Source organism: Labrus mixtus, chromosome 19 (genome assembly GCF_963584025.1).
Source record: "Labrus mixtus chromosome 19, fLabMix1.1, whole genome shotgun sequence".
In the NCBI taxonomy this organism is placed as follows: Eukaryota; Metazoa; Chordata; class Actinopteri; order Labriformes; family Labridae; genus Labrus; species Labrus mixtus.
This window is the reverse complement of record NC_083630.1, coordinates 16,890,564-16,907,900: the sequence shown is the minus strand read 5'-3', so window position 1 is coordinate 16,907,900 and position 17,337 is coordinate 16,890,564. Positions and strand designations below refer to the sequence as shown.

At 38.4% G+C, this 17,337-nt stretch overlaps 2 protein-coding genes and 1 long non-coding RNA gene across 3 annotated transcripts; 2 read left to right on the top strand and 1 right to left on the bottom strand.

Annotated features, from left to right (window-relative positions):
* Window positions 1-2,003: 2,003 nt before the first annotated feature.
* On the top strand, window positions 2,004-5,481 carry LOC132994028 (diamine acetyltransferase 1-like). Its single transcript, XM_061064099.1, has 6 exons — window positions 2,004-2,260; window positions 2,987-3,038; window positions 3,122-3,202; window positions 3,902-4,003; window positions 4,106-4,146; window positions 4,999-5,481. The coding sequence occupies exons 1-6, from the start codon at window positions 2,198-2,200 to the stop codon at window positions 5,173-5,175; spliced, it is 516 nt and encodes a 171-aa protein (XP_060920082.1). The 5' UTR covers window positions 2,004-2,197; the 3' UTR covers window positions 5,176-5,481.
* Window positions 5,482-8,196: 2,715 nt separating this feature from the next.
* Window positions 8,197-8,770, top strand: LOC132994155 (uncharacterized). Its single transcript, XR_009676625.1, has 2 exons — window positions 8,197-8,524; window positions 8,628-8,770. It is a non-coding gene; the product is annotated as an uncharacterized LOC132994155 (long non-coding RNA).
* Window positions 8,592-16,981, bottom strand: apoob (apolipoprotein O, b). Its single transcript, XM_061064335.1, has 9 exons — window positions 16,874-16,981; window positions 16,325-16,435; window positions 15,057-15,179; window positions 14,621-14,653; window positions 14,241-14,295; window positions 13,436-13,531; window positions 12,896-12,987; window positions 10,034-10,123; window positions 8,592-9,595 (listed from the first exon to the last, which is right to left on the bottom strand). The coding sequence occupies exons 1-9, from the start codon at window positions 16,952-16,954 to the stop codon at window positions 9,557-9,559; spliced, it is 720 nt and encodes a 239-aa protein (XP_060920318.1). The 5' UTR covers window positions 16,955-16,981; the 3' UTR covers window positions 8,592-9,556.
* Between the last annotated feature and the right edge of the window lie 356 nt (window positions 16,982-17,337).

Genomic DNA, 17,337 nt, shown 5'->3' with positions numbered 1-17,337 from the left:
TAGAGCTCTCAAGAAGAGCCGTCAATGTTGTGCTTTGCCTCTGTGCAATGCCTGTCAGCACCTGTGTGTCCAATCAGATTCACAGCTGATCGTTTGCATCATTGTTTCCTCTTTTCTAGATCCTTGCTTGTGTTGTTTTCTTCACTCTGATGTACATCGCTTTGGATAAAAGCGTCTGTTGAGTGAATTGTAGAATTGCTGAATTTGGGTTGAACATGTTTGTGGTTCAGTGAGGAGTGCCACATGCTTAAAAAAAACAAAAGGTTTATTTCAGTTTTTCTGTCATTTTGCAGCAAATCAATGGGTGATATGTAAGGCAAATCTCCAAAGGTTCCTACATATGTAGGATTTATGCACAAACTTAATAAGGTATTATGAAGTATAAGTACAGATCTAAATGAGAAAATAACTGTTTGATGTTAAAGCCACTTAAAACTGTTTGCTCTGGTTTGATAAAAAAATATTAATGTGATACTATCTGCTATCAGTCACTAATAAGAAACCCCTTTTCAGTTACCTGGATTCAAATACCACTCAAGCACTTCATTACATTAACATATATACTCATTCATCAGAGCAGGTAAAAGCAGGTAAAATACCTTACTCTTTGTTATTTAATATTACAAAAGAGCAAGTAAAATACCTTACTCTTTGTTATTTAATATTACAAAAGAGCAAGTAAAATACCTTACTCTTTGTTATTTAATATTACAAAAGAGCAAGTAAAATACCTTACTCATTGTTATATTACAAAAAACAACAACATTAATACCGCATGAGCACAGCACTAAGCAACATTTAGCAAAGTCACCATGACAAGAAAAAACTTCCTTGTTAAGAGGTAGAAATCTTGAGCAAAACCAGACTAATGATGAACAGCCATCTGCTGAAACTGTGCCAGCACAAAGTTTCAGCAGATGTAGCAGCAGGCCTTTCCCAACGATCCAGGAGATCAATGACTTGCCCATAAACATAGTGGCCTTTAAAGCCACATGGATTGTGTCACAGCCATCATGGTGAGTCCATAAAAAAGATTATGGACAGTTAAGTAACACACCTAATAACACAAATTACATAAATAAATTATAAAATGCTATACACACTGTAGAAAAATAATAAGTATATCCTGTTCAGTGTAAAGTATAAAAAACATAAAATATATAACATAGGGACCATAAGTACAAACTGCATGATATAAGGAACAGTAGACAAAATCACACACAAAACAGGTATAGGAGGGACAGTCCAAAACACAACCTAACAAATAAAGACATTCATAAAGAACACAGAAATAAGACTCAACAAGATTGTACATGTGCGGTTTCCAACAGGATGTGTTGAGGAAACACATGAGTGCAGTTGTGGTTTTATTGTTTCCTTTATGGCGAGTGCAGAAAACAGTATATTTTTACTTACCAGAATCAATTTGCATTTCAAACTTGAAACTAACATGTCTACTCACATCAATGCACCAATGTAAGTCAAGGGTTAAATGTATTTACCAGCTTTGACTGGGGTTGTGATGATACTTCCGAGTTTTCTTACCTAACCTTGATGTCTGTGAGGGGTGGAAAATTACACTTGTCTTCCTGATGAAAGGTTGTGAAATCAACAGCGTAATATTTTGGTTTAACACACCTTAAAAACAATGAGTAATATGTCTTGTCCTTTCAACACATATCCCTTTACACAACATTTGTTTTCACCGGTTTACATTCTTGAGGATATTTTAATTAAATTAAAAATAATATATAAGATTTTACATTTTTAAATCTCTACTTTAACTTAAAGTACATCATACTCTGGGAAGTTTTTACCTTCACCAGCAAAAACAAAAATCCTGTGACAAAATGAAAACAGACTCTTACGTGAGCAATACCTTCTTTCCTAATTGGATAAAACATTGCCCGAGGTCGTCGCTGATTCGTCAGAAACCTGAGAACTGTGCGGACCGGCCAATCGCGTTCCAGCGCGAGCCGGCTATATATGCAGCGATGTAAACAAAGGAGCTCACAGTTGAACGGCAGCGACCCAGCCGAGGGTGATATCTACTGGATGTTCCTGACTCGACAAACGCGACCGGATCTGAGGCTCACTGTGGGGGAAAAGCCACTCTGAAGCGAATGAAGAAACAATTAATCTTTCACTTCACATACAGAGGACTTCTAACGAGAGGAAAAAAGAGTAAAAGAAGAAAATGGAGTATAAATTACGAAAAGCTGAACCCAAAGACGTGCCGGATATATTACGACTGGTGAAGGTAGGCCTGAACTATCTCGTAACGACGTTGGGTCAGTAATAACGTTCACTTAGCCGGTGATGAGCCGGCATTGGTTAGACTAGCCTACGTGTAATGGTGTCAAATTGGCCTTGGGGAACATTTCTGGGGGATGTCCGAGTGTGAGGTTACTGTCGTCGGTCTTTGTTTACGGGCATACGACTCACTTCCTTTTTCCATATATGGACAGTCTTAACGTTCAGCTTATGTTCTCACCCAGACTGACCCTGGTGATGCCGACCTGACCTAAACAACACCACCAATTAACAGGAAAAATGTTTTTATGATGCTTTCAAATCACTCATTTAGTCCATCAAACACATGGACAACTGTCTAAGAAAAGCTCACATTGAATGGTTAAGATTGTGTTATTCACTTCTGTTACAAAGACCCTATAGTATATGAAGTTTGCCGAGAGATAGAAGTACTATTGTGATTATGCTGTGTCAGATAACAAAACGTTTTAAAGGATTTAAAAACGTGGTTTAGTGGCATGTTTCACTGCTTCAGTAAACATTAAATGATTGACGATAAAATCTAAAGGAGGTTGAAACAGAACAGATGGTCATGTGTGCATTTTTGACCTGGTTATCTAAATTTTATGATCAAAAATGTTAGCTTAGATTAACAATTCCAACAATTTAAAAATATGGATTGGATGTTTTTTACATCATAGTCACATTGACATTTTCTTCTGTCTTGTTCCAGGAACTTGCAAAATACGAGGAGATGGAGCATCAGGTGACACTGACTGAAAAAGGTGAGCCTTTAATGACCTGTAAATGTATCTATAACTTACAAATTACTACTATGTGTATCTAAATAAAATGTATTTCCTCGCAGACCTCCTTGAAGATGGATTTGGTGAAACTCAGTTTTACCACTGCATCATCACTGAAGTCCAAGGAGAGGACAGCAGTGACGGTATGAACCATCTGTCTTCCTCTTTACCCTCAGCTCTAAGCCACTAATTCCTCCCACAGCAACGTGATCAGGATCGCATGATACAAACCGGTTTAGCCAGTTCAAACAGATATAAAGTGGTTACCGGATAATTGACACAAATTACATGTTAGAAATGTGTTGTTTTCTGACTTGCTTGTTTTCTGTTTGGCTGGTTACAGAACTCTACAGTTTTATTTAAACATTGATTATGCTCAGCTTTACATGTATGATTCACGCTTCAGCCATCTGTTAATACTGACAGTGTTTACCTAAAGGTTCTTATAGTTGAGCTTCCTGTAATTGAGCCAGAGGCCTTGCTGCAGCTGCTTCACTGCAGGTGTTCAGCCTCTGTGTCAACAGCTCTGATTCACATCGAACATGTACATCCTGCCTGATATAGCAGCAACAGTACACAGCTTTTGAGTCCATTTGAAAATCCCATTGCCCTTGCAAACCCTCTGTCCAGATTGAAATAGAATCTAATGAAGGCTACAGTTTGCCGTGAGACCACTGCTCCATTTAGAATAACACTGATGGAAACAGAGCTGGAAATTAAACGTGGCAATGGGACATACTGGTCCTCAACATACCAAATTATTAGCGTAACACGTGTATAGATTTTTATTTAGTGAGTTATAAAGACTCTAATCTGACTAATGACTAATCTCATCTCTCCAGGCCTGAAGGTGGTGGGATTCGCCATGTACTACTTCACGTATGACCCCTGGGTCGGAAAACAGCTCTACCTAGAGGAATTCTACGTGATGCAGGAGTACAGAGGTAAATAAAAATCAGACCCAGAGCAAGTTGAATTGTTTTTATCAGCTGTTGATTCTGTATTAATGAGATGTCTGTTTTTCTTTCTCTCTGTTCTCTTTTCAGGGCTCGGCATCGGTTCGGGGCTCCTGAGGCACCTCAGTAATGTGAGTATTTTTTACTGAAGCTAAGCGCCCAGCAGAGCGCAGAGTCGGTAGTAAATGTTCCTCTGATTCACAATTATGTTAATTTTATAAAAATCCCTACTCGCTAAAGTCGAGCAGTGGAAGTCCCTTTTTTAAGTGAATTAAATATGCAAGTAGTCTTATATATGAAACTGTTTGTAACAGATTTATCCTCTGCTGGACCAGCCACTTAAAAAATGTTTTTGAGAAAATGAAAGAGTAGACATTACCCACTTCTTCAGACACCACTACACCACTGCCTTCAAGTGAATATTAGACAAAAAATGTGATGAGGGAAGGTTAAGAAATGAGAACCAACTAGGAAATGTAGGTATAATGTCTGTAAAATCTGCGCCTGGTTAAAAGCTTAAAGACGATTAAGTTATCTTTTGTCAGACACTTTGAGATGCTGGTTGTATGGACTTTCTGCAATGGAGAAATTAATGTATTTGAAAATTACTTTGTTCGAGTTGAGTAGTTTGCTTTACTGTGGCAGCTTGATGCTGCTCCAGGGTTTTGAATTTTAAAATGGATTTTGGGTCAATTGTCCTTTCCACATTTGAACTGTGATCAAACTTGATAAGAGTAGAACATTGATGAATCAGTTTTAATGCATCCCTTCTACACTCTACACCTCTAGTAGATTTTGTGTTCATTATTTTCAACGATGTGTACATATTCAGCAAAGGTTGAGCAACACTCTACTTTTGAAAACAGACTGCTAGGGACTAAAAGTCAGTGCAAGTGTTCTCTGCTGCTTCAACTGAGATGTCCCTTCCTGTCATTTTGACCTCCATATCTAAACTCTCTCCCTGCACTTCTCTCATCTTCCAGCTGGCAATGAAGACACGCTGCACAGGCATGATGTTTGTGGTCGCGGAGAACAACGAGCCGTCTGTTCAGTTCTATAAGCGACGCGGCGCTGAGGATCTCTCTCAGGAGGAGGGCTGGAGGCTCTTCAGGTTCGACAAGAACAGCCTCGTCAAGATGGCCACTCCGGCAGAGGAGTAATGGAGGCCCGGTGAAGAACAGAGGAGGAGGGACCACAAGAGTCGGAGCAGGGAGTTGAACCTCTTTGTCTGATTCTTCTCCCAGTTCAGATAAGAAGTTCAGCTTTTTAAAAAGGGCAATTTTTCATTATATAATATATAAGTTCACAACCTAAGAATGCTTTCATATATTAATGATATGTTGCTTAGAAACACTTAATTTTTTTGTGAATTTAAATGTATTAATCAGTTTATTATAGTGCTATAGAAGTGAAGCAAAAGTTTTATGTGACTTAAGTGTGCAGTAATAAAACTACTTATCACACAACGTTGTCTCGTCCTTTCACTGGAGGTAAACACTGTAACTCAACGCGCCTTTATTGGAATTATGTTTGTCAAACTTTGCACACTGTTCCTGCTCAATTCATTTGACAGGTCCTGTGCTAGGTCTGTGTAATGTCTCCAAATGAAAAGCGGGTTTAGATAGAAGTGCTACATGTCGGCAATACAAATGTCACTTTAGCATCACAATGCTTATGCTAATCATTGTACTTACAGCAATGTAGTCATTTAAACAAAGGAATGAAAAAAACAAAACAAGGATGTTTTTCCTGATAAAATACAGCTTTTTATTCTTTGAAATTTGAATTTCCCCTTTATACCCCCAGCACCGCTCTGTCTCACTCTTTGTGGTTTGAGGACAAATACTGAATTAGAACCCATGTGTTTATATTTCTGTACCATTTAGATTTGACCTTTTCTGTTCGGGAAGTTCCCTCTCTGACCTCCATGAGATGTTTTCACAACGCCGCCTTGTGAATGTTTAACCAGACAAAGAGTTTAACACTTAAAGAAAACTCTTATAGGGATCACATGTCACAGCTGTATTACGTCTGGAGACGAGTGTGGAGCAAATCATATCTCTTATGTCAAACAGTCCTAAAGTTAACCTCTGACCGCCACAGAGACATTGAACTCCTCTTGTGGGTTAAAACACAAGAAGACTTTCATGCTCTTCACTGATGAAAGGCTTTATAAAGTCCTCATTCAGGCTTCTTTAAGGCTGTGTAAAGGTTTTGTTAAGGCGTCATAGAGGCTTCACGAAGTCTTTGGTTTCTAGGAATGTTTTTATTTTTTCGAAAGAGTAGAAGGCAGCTGGAACATGTGGTAGGGCCTTCATACAATTTCAATCTGCAGCAATATCAACAAACTGATCCAGCTGGGGCGCAGATGGCCTAGCAGTTAGGTCACTCCCCATGTATGGAGGCTAAAGTGCTCCAAGTGTGCTGCCTGCGTTATAATCTAGCCTCTATCCACTGTCCTATCGAATAGAGGCAAAAAGCCCGACAATAAATTTGAAAAAGAAAAAAAACGATCCAGCTGAGAGGGACTAATGTAACTATAAGAGCTTTCAGTTGGTTGCTATTTCAAAGTAGCTGGAATAGCTGATTGATTTTGAATTTATTGATCGAACATAATGGATAAAATGCACTGTGTTGAAGGACTTCTGCATGTCTTCAATGCCAAACAGCATCGTGTGTCCTTCACATGTGGCTCGTCTCTAAGCTGTAAAAATCTTCAGACGCTTTTGCAGCAGCTTTTCCGATTGAGTCAAGTGAAACTAAAAAAGGAACAGAAACGCTCACGATGTTGGACTGTGACAATACTGTCACAAATGTAATAAACAGGTTCATTAAACCTATTGTCTCCTGCTTTACATTTTATTTGTTTATAACTGAGAAAAGTGCCCACAATCTGCAGCAGGACTGAATTATTTATGAGTGATTTATTCTATTTGCACATTTTTATTGACTTGTTTCAACTGTTAAAAAAAAAAAAAGTTACTTATTTACCTTCTTATTTTACGTCTTACTTTACTGATATATCTCATTATTCGGTATACTTTGCTTTTCTTTGTTAGTTCTTCCTTTTATTTCCACATTTACTGCTCTTTCTTTGACAGTGTTTATATTTTTACGGCACTCTTATGACTCCGTATCAAAGTGATACATCAGGTCAGAGTTACATCACGTCTGTCTGCACAAATGTTACATCAGCAGTCGGAGGAAAACTCAAACAAACTACACGCAAGAAAAAGGAAAACAGGAAATTAGATTAAGCAGGTATTTTAAGTACAAAGACAAAACTTCAGCTGCATTAAAGTTCACCTTTGCATGGTGTATAATGAGGAAGTGCTCTGCACCACAACAACAGGTCAATGAACTCAACACAATCAGTCTGAACGGTTTCCTGTCGCCTCAGATCAAACAACAAACAGCTGCTGACAGAACTGAGAGAAAAAATACAGACATTTTCAATGTAGTTTTTTAAGGTTTCTTAAGTCCATCCTGGCTTTAAAAGAATAGCTATCTAAGTAGTTTTATTTACTCAGGTTTATTTTAGATTGCGATCTCTTTCTTCAAGCGTCTTAAAGTCCTTCAGGAGAATGTGTGTGCACAGGTGTATTTTACTAGAAACCAGGACTACAGGTTAGGGTTGGCTACACAACAACAACGCACACAATTTTGCACTGCCAGCAAAGTATGACAAAATATTTTGAGAGGACTTCCAGGGAAACGTAAGGCTATCACTGAATCAACACCAGACATGACAACTATCCAAACAGAAAACATGAGAGTCACAGCACTCACTCGGCTCCTCCTGTACAACAGTGGGTAATGAAGAGAGACACATTCCTACCGCTGTGAGAGAGGTTATTCCTGCAGTCGCCTCAATCGACACTTTATTCAGATCAAAGCTGGACTCTGACAATGAAATGAGAGCGGCAGACTCACAGCTGCACCCCAAACTCAGACGATCTGAAGCACAAAACAAGCCCTCAGTAGTCTTTGAAATTATTGCAGGACATACATACTACTAACATACTATGCTGCCATTGACCTTACCACACGAATGAAGTTAAACTTATTCCTGTATTTGTTTTGTGCTTATGCCACTCTGGAGATACGAGAAAACAACAGGAATTACATGTTATAACAGGGAAATGGTGAAAATAAAATGTCTGGATGTATGTCTCCTTAGGGCTTCTGTACAATATTACTTTCTCTGTTACAATAACTGTCCCTCAGAATGAACAGGATCATCATCCTCTGTAGTATGAATAATCACAAGTGTGTGTTGGTGTGTTTTTTTGTTGAATAAGTGATGCAGAAAGGCGTCCTCTCACTCAGATGTCAGGTTTAATAACATCAAGATCAAACTTAATAGTGCATTATTAGACAGTTTACACATTCTCATTAATAAGTACATCAATCTGGAGCACACACAGAACCTGGACCTTCATTGCAGCATAGTAAGATGATTAGCATCACACTGCAGCGTGAACATATAACGTTGGTAAACAAATAAATGTAGGTCAGTTTGAAATAAATACCAAATTATCTTCATTGAGATAATATATCCTGTTGGAAGCTGCACTTGGAAACAACACACGAAGATAAGAGACAGAAGCAGACACATTATCTTGCGGCAGCTGTCTTGGTGTCGGGTTATTTTGCTGATAAAAATGGCACTTCATTTAAAAAGAAAAGGCTTAGAGGAAAAGTAAAATCTGTATATTATGCAGACAAAAATATTCGACAAATCTAAACAATAAATTAACTCTTAGATGCCTTAAATTATCACATTTTATCCCTGTTCTATATTACAATTCAAGCTTCAAATAATAAAATAAAAACTGTTTTAACTCGTGGTCTATTTACTGTTTGGTCCATAACAAGTCAGAAAATGATTCAAAAAGTCCATCCCAGTTCATCAGAGTCCAAGGTGATAACTCTAAGTGCTTTAAACAATCTGAAATCTAGAAACGTTAAGTTTATTCTATCACACAAGAGAAGTGTGAAGCATTTCTGCTGATTCACTTAATTCAGCTCTCACTCACTCACTGGATGGTTTTAATGTTCCACGTGTCTCTGTGGCAGTCCTCGGGATTATGTTGTGCAGCTTTTCAAAATAAAGCAACAGGATTTGCCGTTGGCAGGTTTGATGATATGGATGTTTTGATGCTAACACCACCAAAACTTGACTTTTTTAGCCAATCAGAATCAAGAGAGCTGAGGTAAACAAAGGAGGAAGTTAGTGATTACAGAGAAGGAGCAGAGCTGAGGACTGTTTAAAGAAGCAGATTCAGAAAGCTGTCTCACTGGAACACGGACTAGAAAATAACTAAACCTGTTACAGGGAACAGGCGGTGGTATTGAGGAATGACTCAGAAGGAGAAAGAAGGATTTTCAAAAACATTCAATACACGTAGATCATTGTGTTTCTGGGATATATGACTTTTAAAGTCCTGTTTTGTGGATACTTGTAAATGAAACCCTTCCTGTACAGGTGTGAGTGTGTGTCACTGGAAGGTGAACGTCTCCGTGTGCGTTCTTGTCTTCTCAGCTGCTCGTGTCGTTGCTCTCTGATCGCTCTTTCTTCTAAAAGAAAAAAGACAAACAGCACATTAACAAAACTATTAACGTTAGATTCACACAGAGATAACAACCCCATTTCCTAAAAAGATGGGACGTTTTGTCAGCTATAACCCCATATTCAACTCAAATAGCAGAAAGAAAACTTATCAAATGTTGAGGGTGAGAAATTTCCCGGGTGTTGCATTAATAAAATTAGAAATGGGAATATCATTTTCCAATTTTTTTTTTAGTTTCATCATTTGATGATGTTTTTGTGACATTATGAAGTTGACTCGGGGTTCTGATGTTTTAAAAATCATTACATTTTGTTTCCATTTACATTTGAAACAACATCCCAACTATTTTGAAATGTGTTTGTATATCCATAATTAAAAAAATATTCTACATTAAAGTCATGTCATGTAAGTGTAGAAAGTAAGAAGCTGTGAGCAGAAACATCACCTTCTTCTTCCCAAAAGGTGGATCTTTCCAAAGAGTCTCTACGCTCGCTCGGCCCTGCTGAGCCCAGCTGTACGCCGAATCCCGACTCAGCTGAACGAAACAAAAGAAACACTTCAGTCGAGCACAAACATCCATACCACATCAGTTAGCAGCTCATAGAAATGCTTTGAATTGCAAATAAGAAGCTCTACGTCTCCCATTATCTCCTCAGCATGTGTTTTGATGTGGCGCCCCGCCCTGCTCAACCGTCTGATCTCTGAATGTGCTGTGAGCTCAAGTGTGATCAGTCTGGGTGCGTCTCTGATTAGCCCGTTTCTCACATGCTCTCCTCTCATTATCGAGATAATTTTAAGGACATTCAGGCCCTCATTTTTCAGAAACTTTCCTTTCACATATGCACCGCTCAGCGAGAGATTATCATGTGTGGGTAGGGCGTGCAGAAGGAGGCGGGGGAATCTTCTGCAATGGTGACTTTATCGTATTTATAATCACTACAAAAGGAGGATTAGGGGTTGAAATTACAGGGAAACCCACAATACAATATGTGATACATGGCCCATGCCATTGAAAATCCAGATACAGCGATTCTGAAATTATTAATTCATTGCAAAACAATCATATCGTGACACATAACGATATCTGATAATAAGAATACGACACTGAGCTTAAATGGTAAAGATCTGTCAACTTCTCCTCTGACCAATTAACTCGTTCACATTACCCTCACTGATGTCATAAGAACCACTGTGAGGAGTCATGAAGTGTGTGGAGAGTCAAACTGATAGGAAAATCTGTTTGAAGCCGTCTTTTCTACAGTAAATAATGACATTCACCAGCTTGTATGTCACGAGGCAGGCTGAGGAGATATTGCTGATATTTGCTCCACCTCTAAAAAGAATGTTTCTGCAAGACGAACACAACTATGGAACAACGCTGCTTAACTGGGAATGACATCATCACTCAATTCTTTCACTTGAGGTCAATTTTCCTGAATGTTTCCTGCTGCGTTCACACGATCAGCTCACCGCCCATCTCTTGAGGACACTTTACAAGATGCTTGGCAGGAAAAGTGTTGCTTTTCGAGTTCATACATTCCTAAACCTAAACTTTCTGCTAACTTTTGGAGTTTTGTGCATGTGTGAAAACTGTTTGAGTGTCTTTCTGTTTCTCTATGTTTGGGCTTTCTTGGTGGAGTGTGTTAAGTTTCAGTGGAAATTAGAAACAAAATTCACAGCCAGGACTTCCTTCAGGAAAAGCACGACCCTTTCCTCAAGGGAAACGAGTCGCAGATCAAAAAGCCTGATACGACACTCCCTAATACATGAGAGCTGACTGGAAAGTTTTAATCTACGTGATGTCACACACTAAGTCAACGGGGTCAGGGTGTGATTTTCCACTTTCCTGTTGAATAAACTCTCTGAGAATGAACTCTCTGGTTCCTGCAGCTTTCGCACCCTCACAGTAAAAACAGCCAGACTGATGTTGTTAAAACAAGTGTGAAACAAAGACATGTAGTAATTTCTTCGCCCGCAGCAGATCGTTCAAATCTGCAGGTATTTCTGCTTCTTCTGGTCATCTTCTTTTACGTGAATTTTCATGGTTTACATCCTGTAAATCTAATCGCTAGTCTAAACCCTTCATCCCTTCTGTGATGAGATAATTAGATGCTCCTCCGGTTTAGTTTTCCTTTAGAAGCTTTTAATCTTTTTATTAAGCGTGATCCTTCAAATTATTTATCCAGTTTGTTCATTCTTTAGTCATCTTAACATCATATTTTTATGATTTATGATCATCTTTTATGTACAAGCTGTTTCAAACTGACGGCGTCTAGAGGGAGAAATAAAGTAGTTTGATTTGAAAAAAATATGGAAAACAAATTAATTTCACCATAAAATAAAGGAAAGCAGGCCTATGACAATGATCCTGCTTTGACTGCAGTTTCCTGAGTTTCTTGTTGTGCAGGGAGGAGCATTAAATAAAGAGGTGACATCAGAGTGAAACATCTGCTCTCTCTGCTGTTAAAACCACTGATGAGTTGTTAACGAGTCAACTTAAAGGGCCTGAGCACTGTTGCAGTTTCTTGGGGTGAAAACCGTCTTTTCTTCACTGAAACCTTTTCATATGGAAAAAAATAGAATGACGTGAAATACTCAAGTTACAAAGTGTCAATAGTTATACAAAATGTTGGCAAATGACAAACTAAACATCAGTCAGTAAAAATGTTTTAAACGTCGAGTAAACCAGACTTTTAGCTTTTGAAAATCAAGCAACTTAGATCATTTTTTTCGCAGCCTGTGACACTGTAATATCATTCTCTCTCACTACAGTGTGCTAAGATGCCCGTTCCAGCCAAAAGCTCATGTTCACGTTCACCATGATGATCGTTGGTTAGAGACTTGATTTAGTCCAGTTGAAGCAAGATTGCCTCCCTCCCCAGTCCCCCGCTGGCCTGCACTCACACTGCTCCAGGCCTCTTGTTCATGCATCATAATACAACACTTTGTTTAAGTAGCACCGTCTCAGAGTCACCACAATGAAGAACACGTCAGAGAACACTTCTGCCACTTTATTGACTTTGTGGCTTTTCAGAATCATTTTGTTCAGAACTAACACTGCTGGCTTTCTTGTTTGTGCAAGGCGACATTTTTCAGTTATGCTACATTTCATCATGTCCAAGTTGTGCAACTGTGGTGGTGCAACTCTTCCAACCGTGCCAAGGCCAAGGAAGTGTACCATGCTTGAGCACGGTACGGTGCACTCACACTGGTCAAACTAAATGGACTTTAGGGTCAAGCGTGCAAGGGCATAGTACAGATTGCCTAGTGTAAGTGGAATGTTTAGACTTTATTTCAGAGAACTCACCTTAAATAAGGACGCAGCTTGTTGAGGGTAAAACATGGAGGCACTCAGAGCCATCAGGCCCACAGGAAACACCAACCGCTTCACCTTAGAGCCTGAGAGAGAGAAAGAGGAGAAACAAGCTGAAATCTAAGGAGCTGCTGGAAGAAAACACACAACCATCTTCATGGGTTGAAGAAAACAGAAAATCATGACTCCTTATGATCAAAAGATAACTTTTCTTCATTACTTTTTAAGAGCAAATTAAACAATTTTGGAACTACAGTTTCCATAAATTGGAGGCTTGAAAGATGCCAACAGGAAATGTATTTGATGATAATTTTACCCAAAGAAAGTTGAAGTCAAACTGATTCAAGGGTTTAATCTCTTTCTCTCAACAACTGACTTCTTCCTGTAAATATCTTTTAAGGTGGTGTGAGAGAGGAACATATTGTCGTACCGCTCTCTTCTTATCATCCACCTGCCTTTGACCTGAAATGTCTCTATGAAGGTATGCAGGTCAGTGTGTGTGTTTATGTTTGAGTTCATGCGTGTGCAGATTACCTTTGGCCAAATAGAGTCCCAGGAAGCCAGAGAAGCCTACCACAGCTACACTGGGGTAAAGATCAGGAGGAGGGTCACTGAGGAACTGGTACACATCTGCAAAAACAAAAAGGTGGGGAAAATGGAAAGTAATAGTCACAGTAAATGTTTTTATAATAAAAGGTATGTAATGAGACAGTTTGTTACCCATCTGCATTCATTTTAAACACTTTGGAATAACTCCTGCTGCTGTTATAAGAGCTACATAAATAAAGTGACTCATTGTCCTTTTTTTAAAAGAGGAAATCTATCAGCAGAGACTGACATAAACACAAAGGATCTCACACCAATATAAACCACAGGGCACTATTTCAGGAGCAGGCTCAGGAACTCTGAGCACAACCCCACCCTCCAAGTCGATTTAAGCTCAGATGGGAGTTCGTTGAATCAACTGAGTATGTTTAGCGTATGCACAACAACTATGAAAAGCCCACATATCTACGTGGCTCCTTTCCTGCATGTCTTTCCCCACTGTCTCCCCGATTTCTGACAATATCCACTGTCCTTTCCATGGCAACTCTGGACAAAAAAAAAGAGGTCCTCATACTTTACCCCTCTCAAACTAGAAACACTGCTGCAGCAGCAAAAGAGAGAGAAGCGGTGTGAGAGAAAACGGCTGCTACAGTCAAATGAGCGAGTTTGAATGAATTCTATCATTTTCATTGACTTTCTGAAATAGTGGCCCTGGAAACATTCAGATGCACACGTAACATTAACTCAGCACGCTCTCATGATTATACCTACAGCTCATGCTGTGTTTGCTCACCTGTGACTGTTGTGATGGACGTGGTGATTGTGGGCTCCACAGTCCTGTACACTCGCTGAGGTTCAAAGATAATCAGCAAACACAGAGGAAGAGAGACAGAGGAGAAGTCAGTGGAAAAGACATGTTTTCTTAGCTGCCTTGCAAACCAATAATTACCAGATTTTCACACAATAGATTGCTGACAATTTCACATTTTTGTTTTTGCAAAGACACTCATAACCTGTACTTTGCAGCAGCAAAACAAAAGGTGTATTCTGACTGATCTAAAAACTGTAGTTATCCACTCGCTGAAGAAAGTTGTGGTTACTAGACAACAGAACATTGTTACCCTGTTTACCAACAGACTTCATATTATATCAGTATGTTTACACATCACTTACATCGACTTTCTCCATTGCAGCTTGTCCTGTTTGCTGCATAGAAAATAAAAAGTACAAGTAAGTTTATCTATACAGCATTTTATCTTATCACCCAAAAATGAGTTCAATCACATTAAAGAACGATAATAGTTATAGTATCTCTTGTACAGGAAGAGCTGATATATTGTTGAAGGTTATCTAGACTTTTTTTTTTTTTTAAATTATGATCTAAAGGAAGAGGGAAGGAGAACTAAACCAACAATGAACCCGGCTGATGTTGAACGAACTGTAACATCAAGGTTAAGTTGCACTAATTTACATCAGAATACAGGCTCATTCTTTAGGTCATAATAAATGCAAAGTAATGTAAAAGAACAACGAGCATGGCTTATGTGGATGGCTAAATGTCTCATCAGTTCATAACTGATGAGACAGGAGACATCAGTTATGAACACACCTGACACTGGTCGGTGTACGGTTCTGCCCATTTCCTCAGTGATGAGACACTCTCCTGCAACTGTCCCGCATCAGGCTCCGCGTACTTAGCCTCTACTTCAGGGCTGGTGTATAACGACGGCAGCTGGAATCACAAACACAGATGTTTAAATACCTAAGTTACTCTATGTTTCATATTTCATTTTTTCATTTCATTTTTTTTTTATTTGTTCCGTACATGTCAAAACACACAACAGAAAAGGACAAAGAAAAAAAACAATTCACACTTTATCCCATGTACGGAAAGGAGCAGGGAGAAGAATAAATCTTGTTTTGCCTTCCCCTTACTCAAAAAGCAAACAAGAAATATCTGGATGGTTCTGTCCAATTACAGTCAATGAATGAATATCACGCCAACATAAAACAAATCTGACAATTCAGTCTTTACTTCCTCAGAAAGTAGAAGGACAACACACACAGAACACTTTCATACCGTCTGATAACTTTGTTCTTGTACATTTTCTTAAACTGAAATATCTGAACACAGCCCTTCAAGTCATTATTTAAAGAATTCCACAATTTAATTCCAATGACAGAAATACACTTCTGTTTTAAAGTTGTCCTCGCAAACTGATGCTTAAAATGAAATGTTCTTCTACGCTCTTCATCTTCTGAGTTAAAAACAAACATCTTTTGTAAACTTTCTGGTAATACTTTGCTCTGAACATAACTACAAGTGTCTGTAACTCTTAAAAACAGCCCATTGGTGTGCTCTCTATAGTGGACTTTATGAATAGAATATAATATAATTACTTTATTGATCCCAAACTGGGAAATTGTGGCGTTACAGCAGCAGGTTATCCAAACACACAATATGAGTAAAAAACACAATGTTAGCAAATCTAAACATAATATAATATTAAATACAAAGTACATAAGTACTAAAAAATATAAAAAATAAGAATGTGAATATATACAACCAGGATTTCACTAAACATTACTAGTCTTAAAAATGAAAGATTAAATATGAAAGATAAATGTGTAAATGTGCAAAAACAGAGTCGTAAATGGACAGTATTGACATAAGTTAAAGTGCATGAGTGTAGACATATTATAAGCAGAAACTATACAATATAACGGCGAGTAGACAGCCAAATGAAGTGAACATGAGTGCAGGGATAATTTGTAAATTTAACATGTGCTATGATTCTCTCTTTTCTGTGAAATAAATAATGTTTCATATTTCATATTTAAATAATGTTGAATTGTTCAATAAGTTAAATAACCCACCTCATCCAGGCTCAGGACAGGTGCTGAGCTCTTCTCTCCCTCTCCTGCAGCAGCTAGAGTCGAGCCACACAGCAGAGCCGTCACACCTGAGGCTGCGGAAAACAGCGACACCTGGCGGCACACCGGCAGAACACACACACACACACACACACACACACACACACACACACACACACACACACACACACACACACACACACACACACACACACACACACACACACACACACTAACGGGTGAGCGAACTATCAAAGCGCTCACTGTTACTTCAAACTATTACAAGGAATATGTAGGCACAACAAACCAATAGAGAAAGTAAACACTCATTCGAAAATATAGCTTAAATAAAGAGGTAAAAACAGCAAACGATTGACCTGTTAGCACCAGCTGCTAACGCGATGCTAAGGTTAGCTGTGTCTTAATTTAACATAGTTTGACTTAATTTTATACTTAACACAATAAGCCTATGATTTAAAGATTACAGCTACTGCCGAAAAAAACATTTTTCTATTAAGGTGATAAAATATGACATTCATAGAGGATAGTTACCACTTTGACATATGACATTTCATCCAGAAGACGTTCGCTTTCTACGGTAAGTCGGAGGAGTGACGCACCAAAGTTGCGCATGCGCGGCTCACTTGGACAGTCAAACAACACAAGGCGTTGAGAAAGAGATAACAGGACAGGAGGCTACTTACAGAAAGCAGGAACTGTGGAAAAGATGTGCATACTTATTGGTGTGTGTACTTATGGCTACCTAAAATCTGTATTTCCTATTATATTTTATCTTGTATTAATAATCTAAATGTTATGGAAGCCCATTTCCGCCAGTAAAAAAAATAAAAATGTCTCATAATTTCAACTTTTTATCTCATTATTTTGACTTTTTATCTCATTATTATGACTTTATATCTCATTATGACTTTATATCTCATAATTTTGACTTTTTATCTCATTATGACTTTTTATCTCATAATTTCGACTTTTTATCTCATTATGACTTTATATCT

Excerpts from the sequence above, each read along its gene's own strand:
- LOC132994028 (XM_061064099.1), top strand. The coding sequence starts at position 2,198 with ATGGAGTATAAATTACGAAAAGCTGAACCCAAAGACGTGCCGGATATA. Across the intron at positions 3,203-3,901 it reads AGGAGAGGACAGCAGTGACG|GCCTGAAGGTGGTGGGATTC; the intron begins GTATGAACCATC and ends TCATCTCTCCAG. Across the intron at positions 4,147-4,998 it reads TCCTGAGGCACCTCAGTAAT|CTGGCAATGAAGACACGCTG; the intron begins GTGAGTATTTTT and ends CTCATCTTCCAG.
- apoob (XM_061064335.1), bottom strand. The coding sequence starts at position 16,954 with ATGCGCAACTTTGGTGCGTCACTCCTCCGACTTACCGTAGAAAGCGAA. Across the intron at positions 16,436-16,873 it reads AAATGTCATATGTCAAAGTG|GTGTCGCTGTTTTCCGCAGC; the intron begins GTAACTATCCTC and ends GTGTGCCGCCAG. Across the intron at positions 15,180-16,324 it reads CTGTCCTGAGCCTGGATGAG|CTGCCGTCGTTATACACCAG; the intron begins GTGGGTTATTTA and ends TTGTGATTCCAG.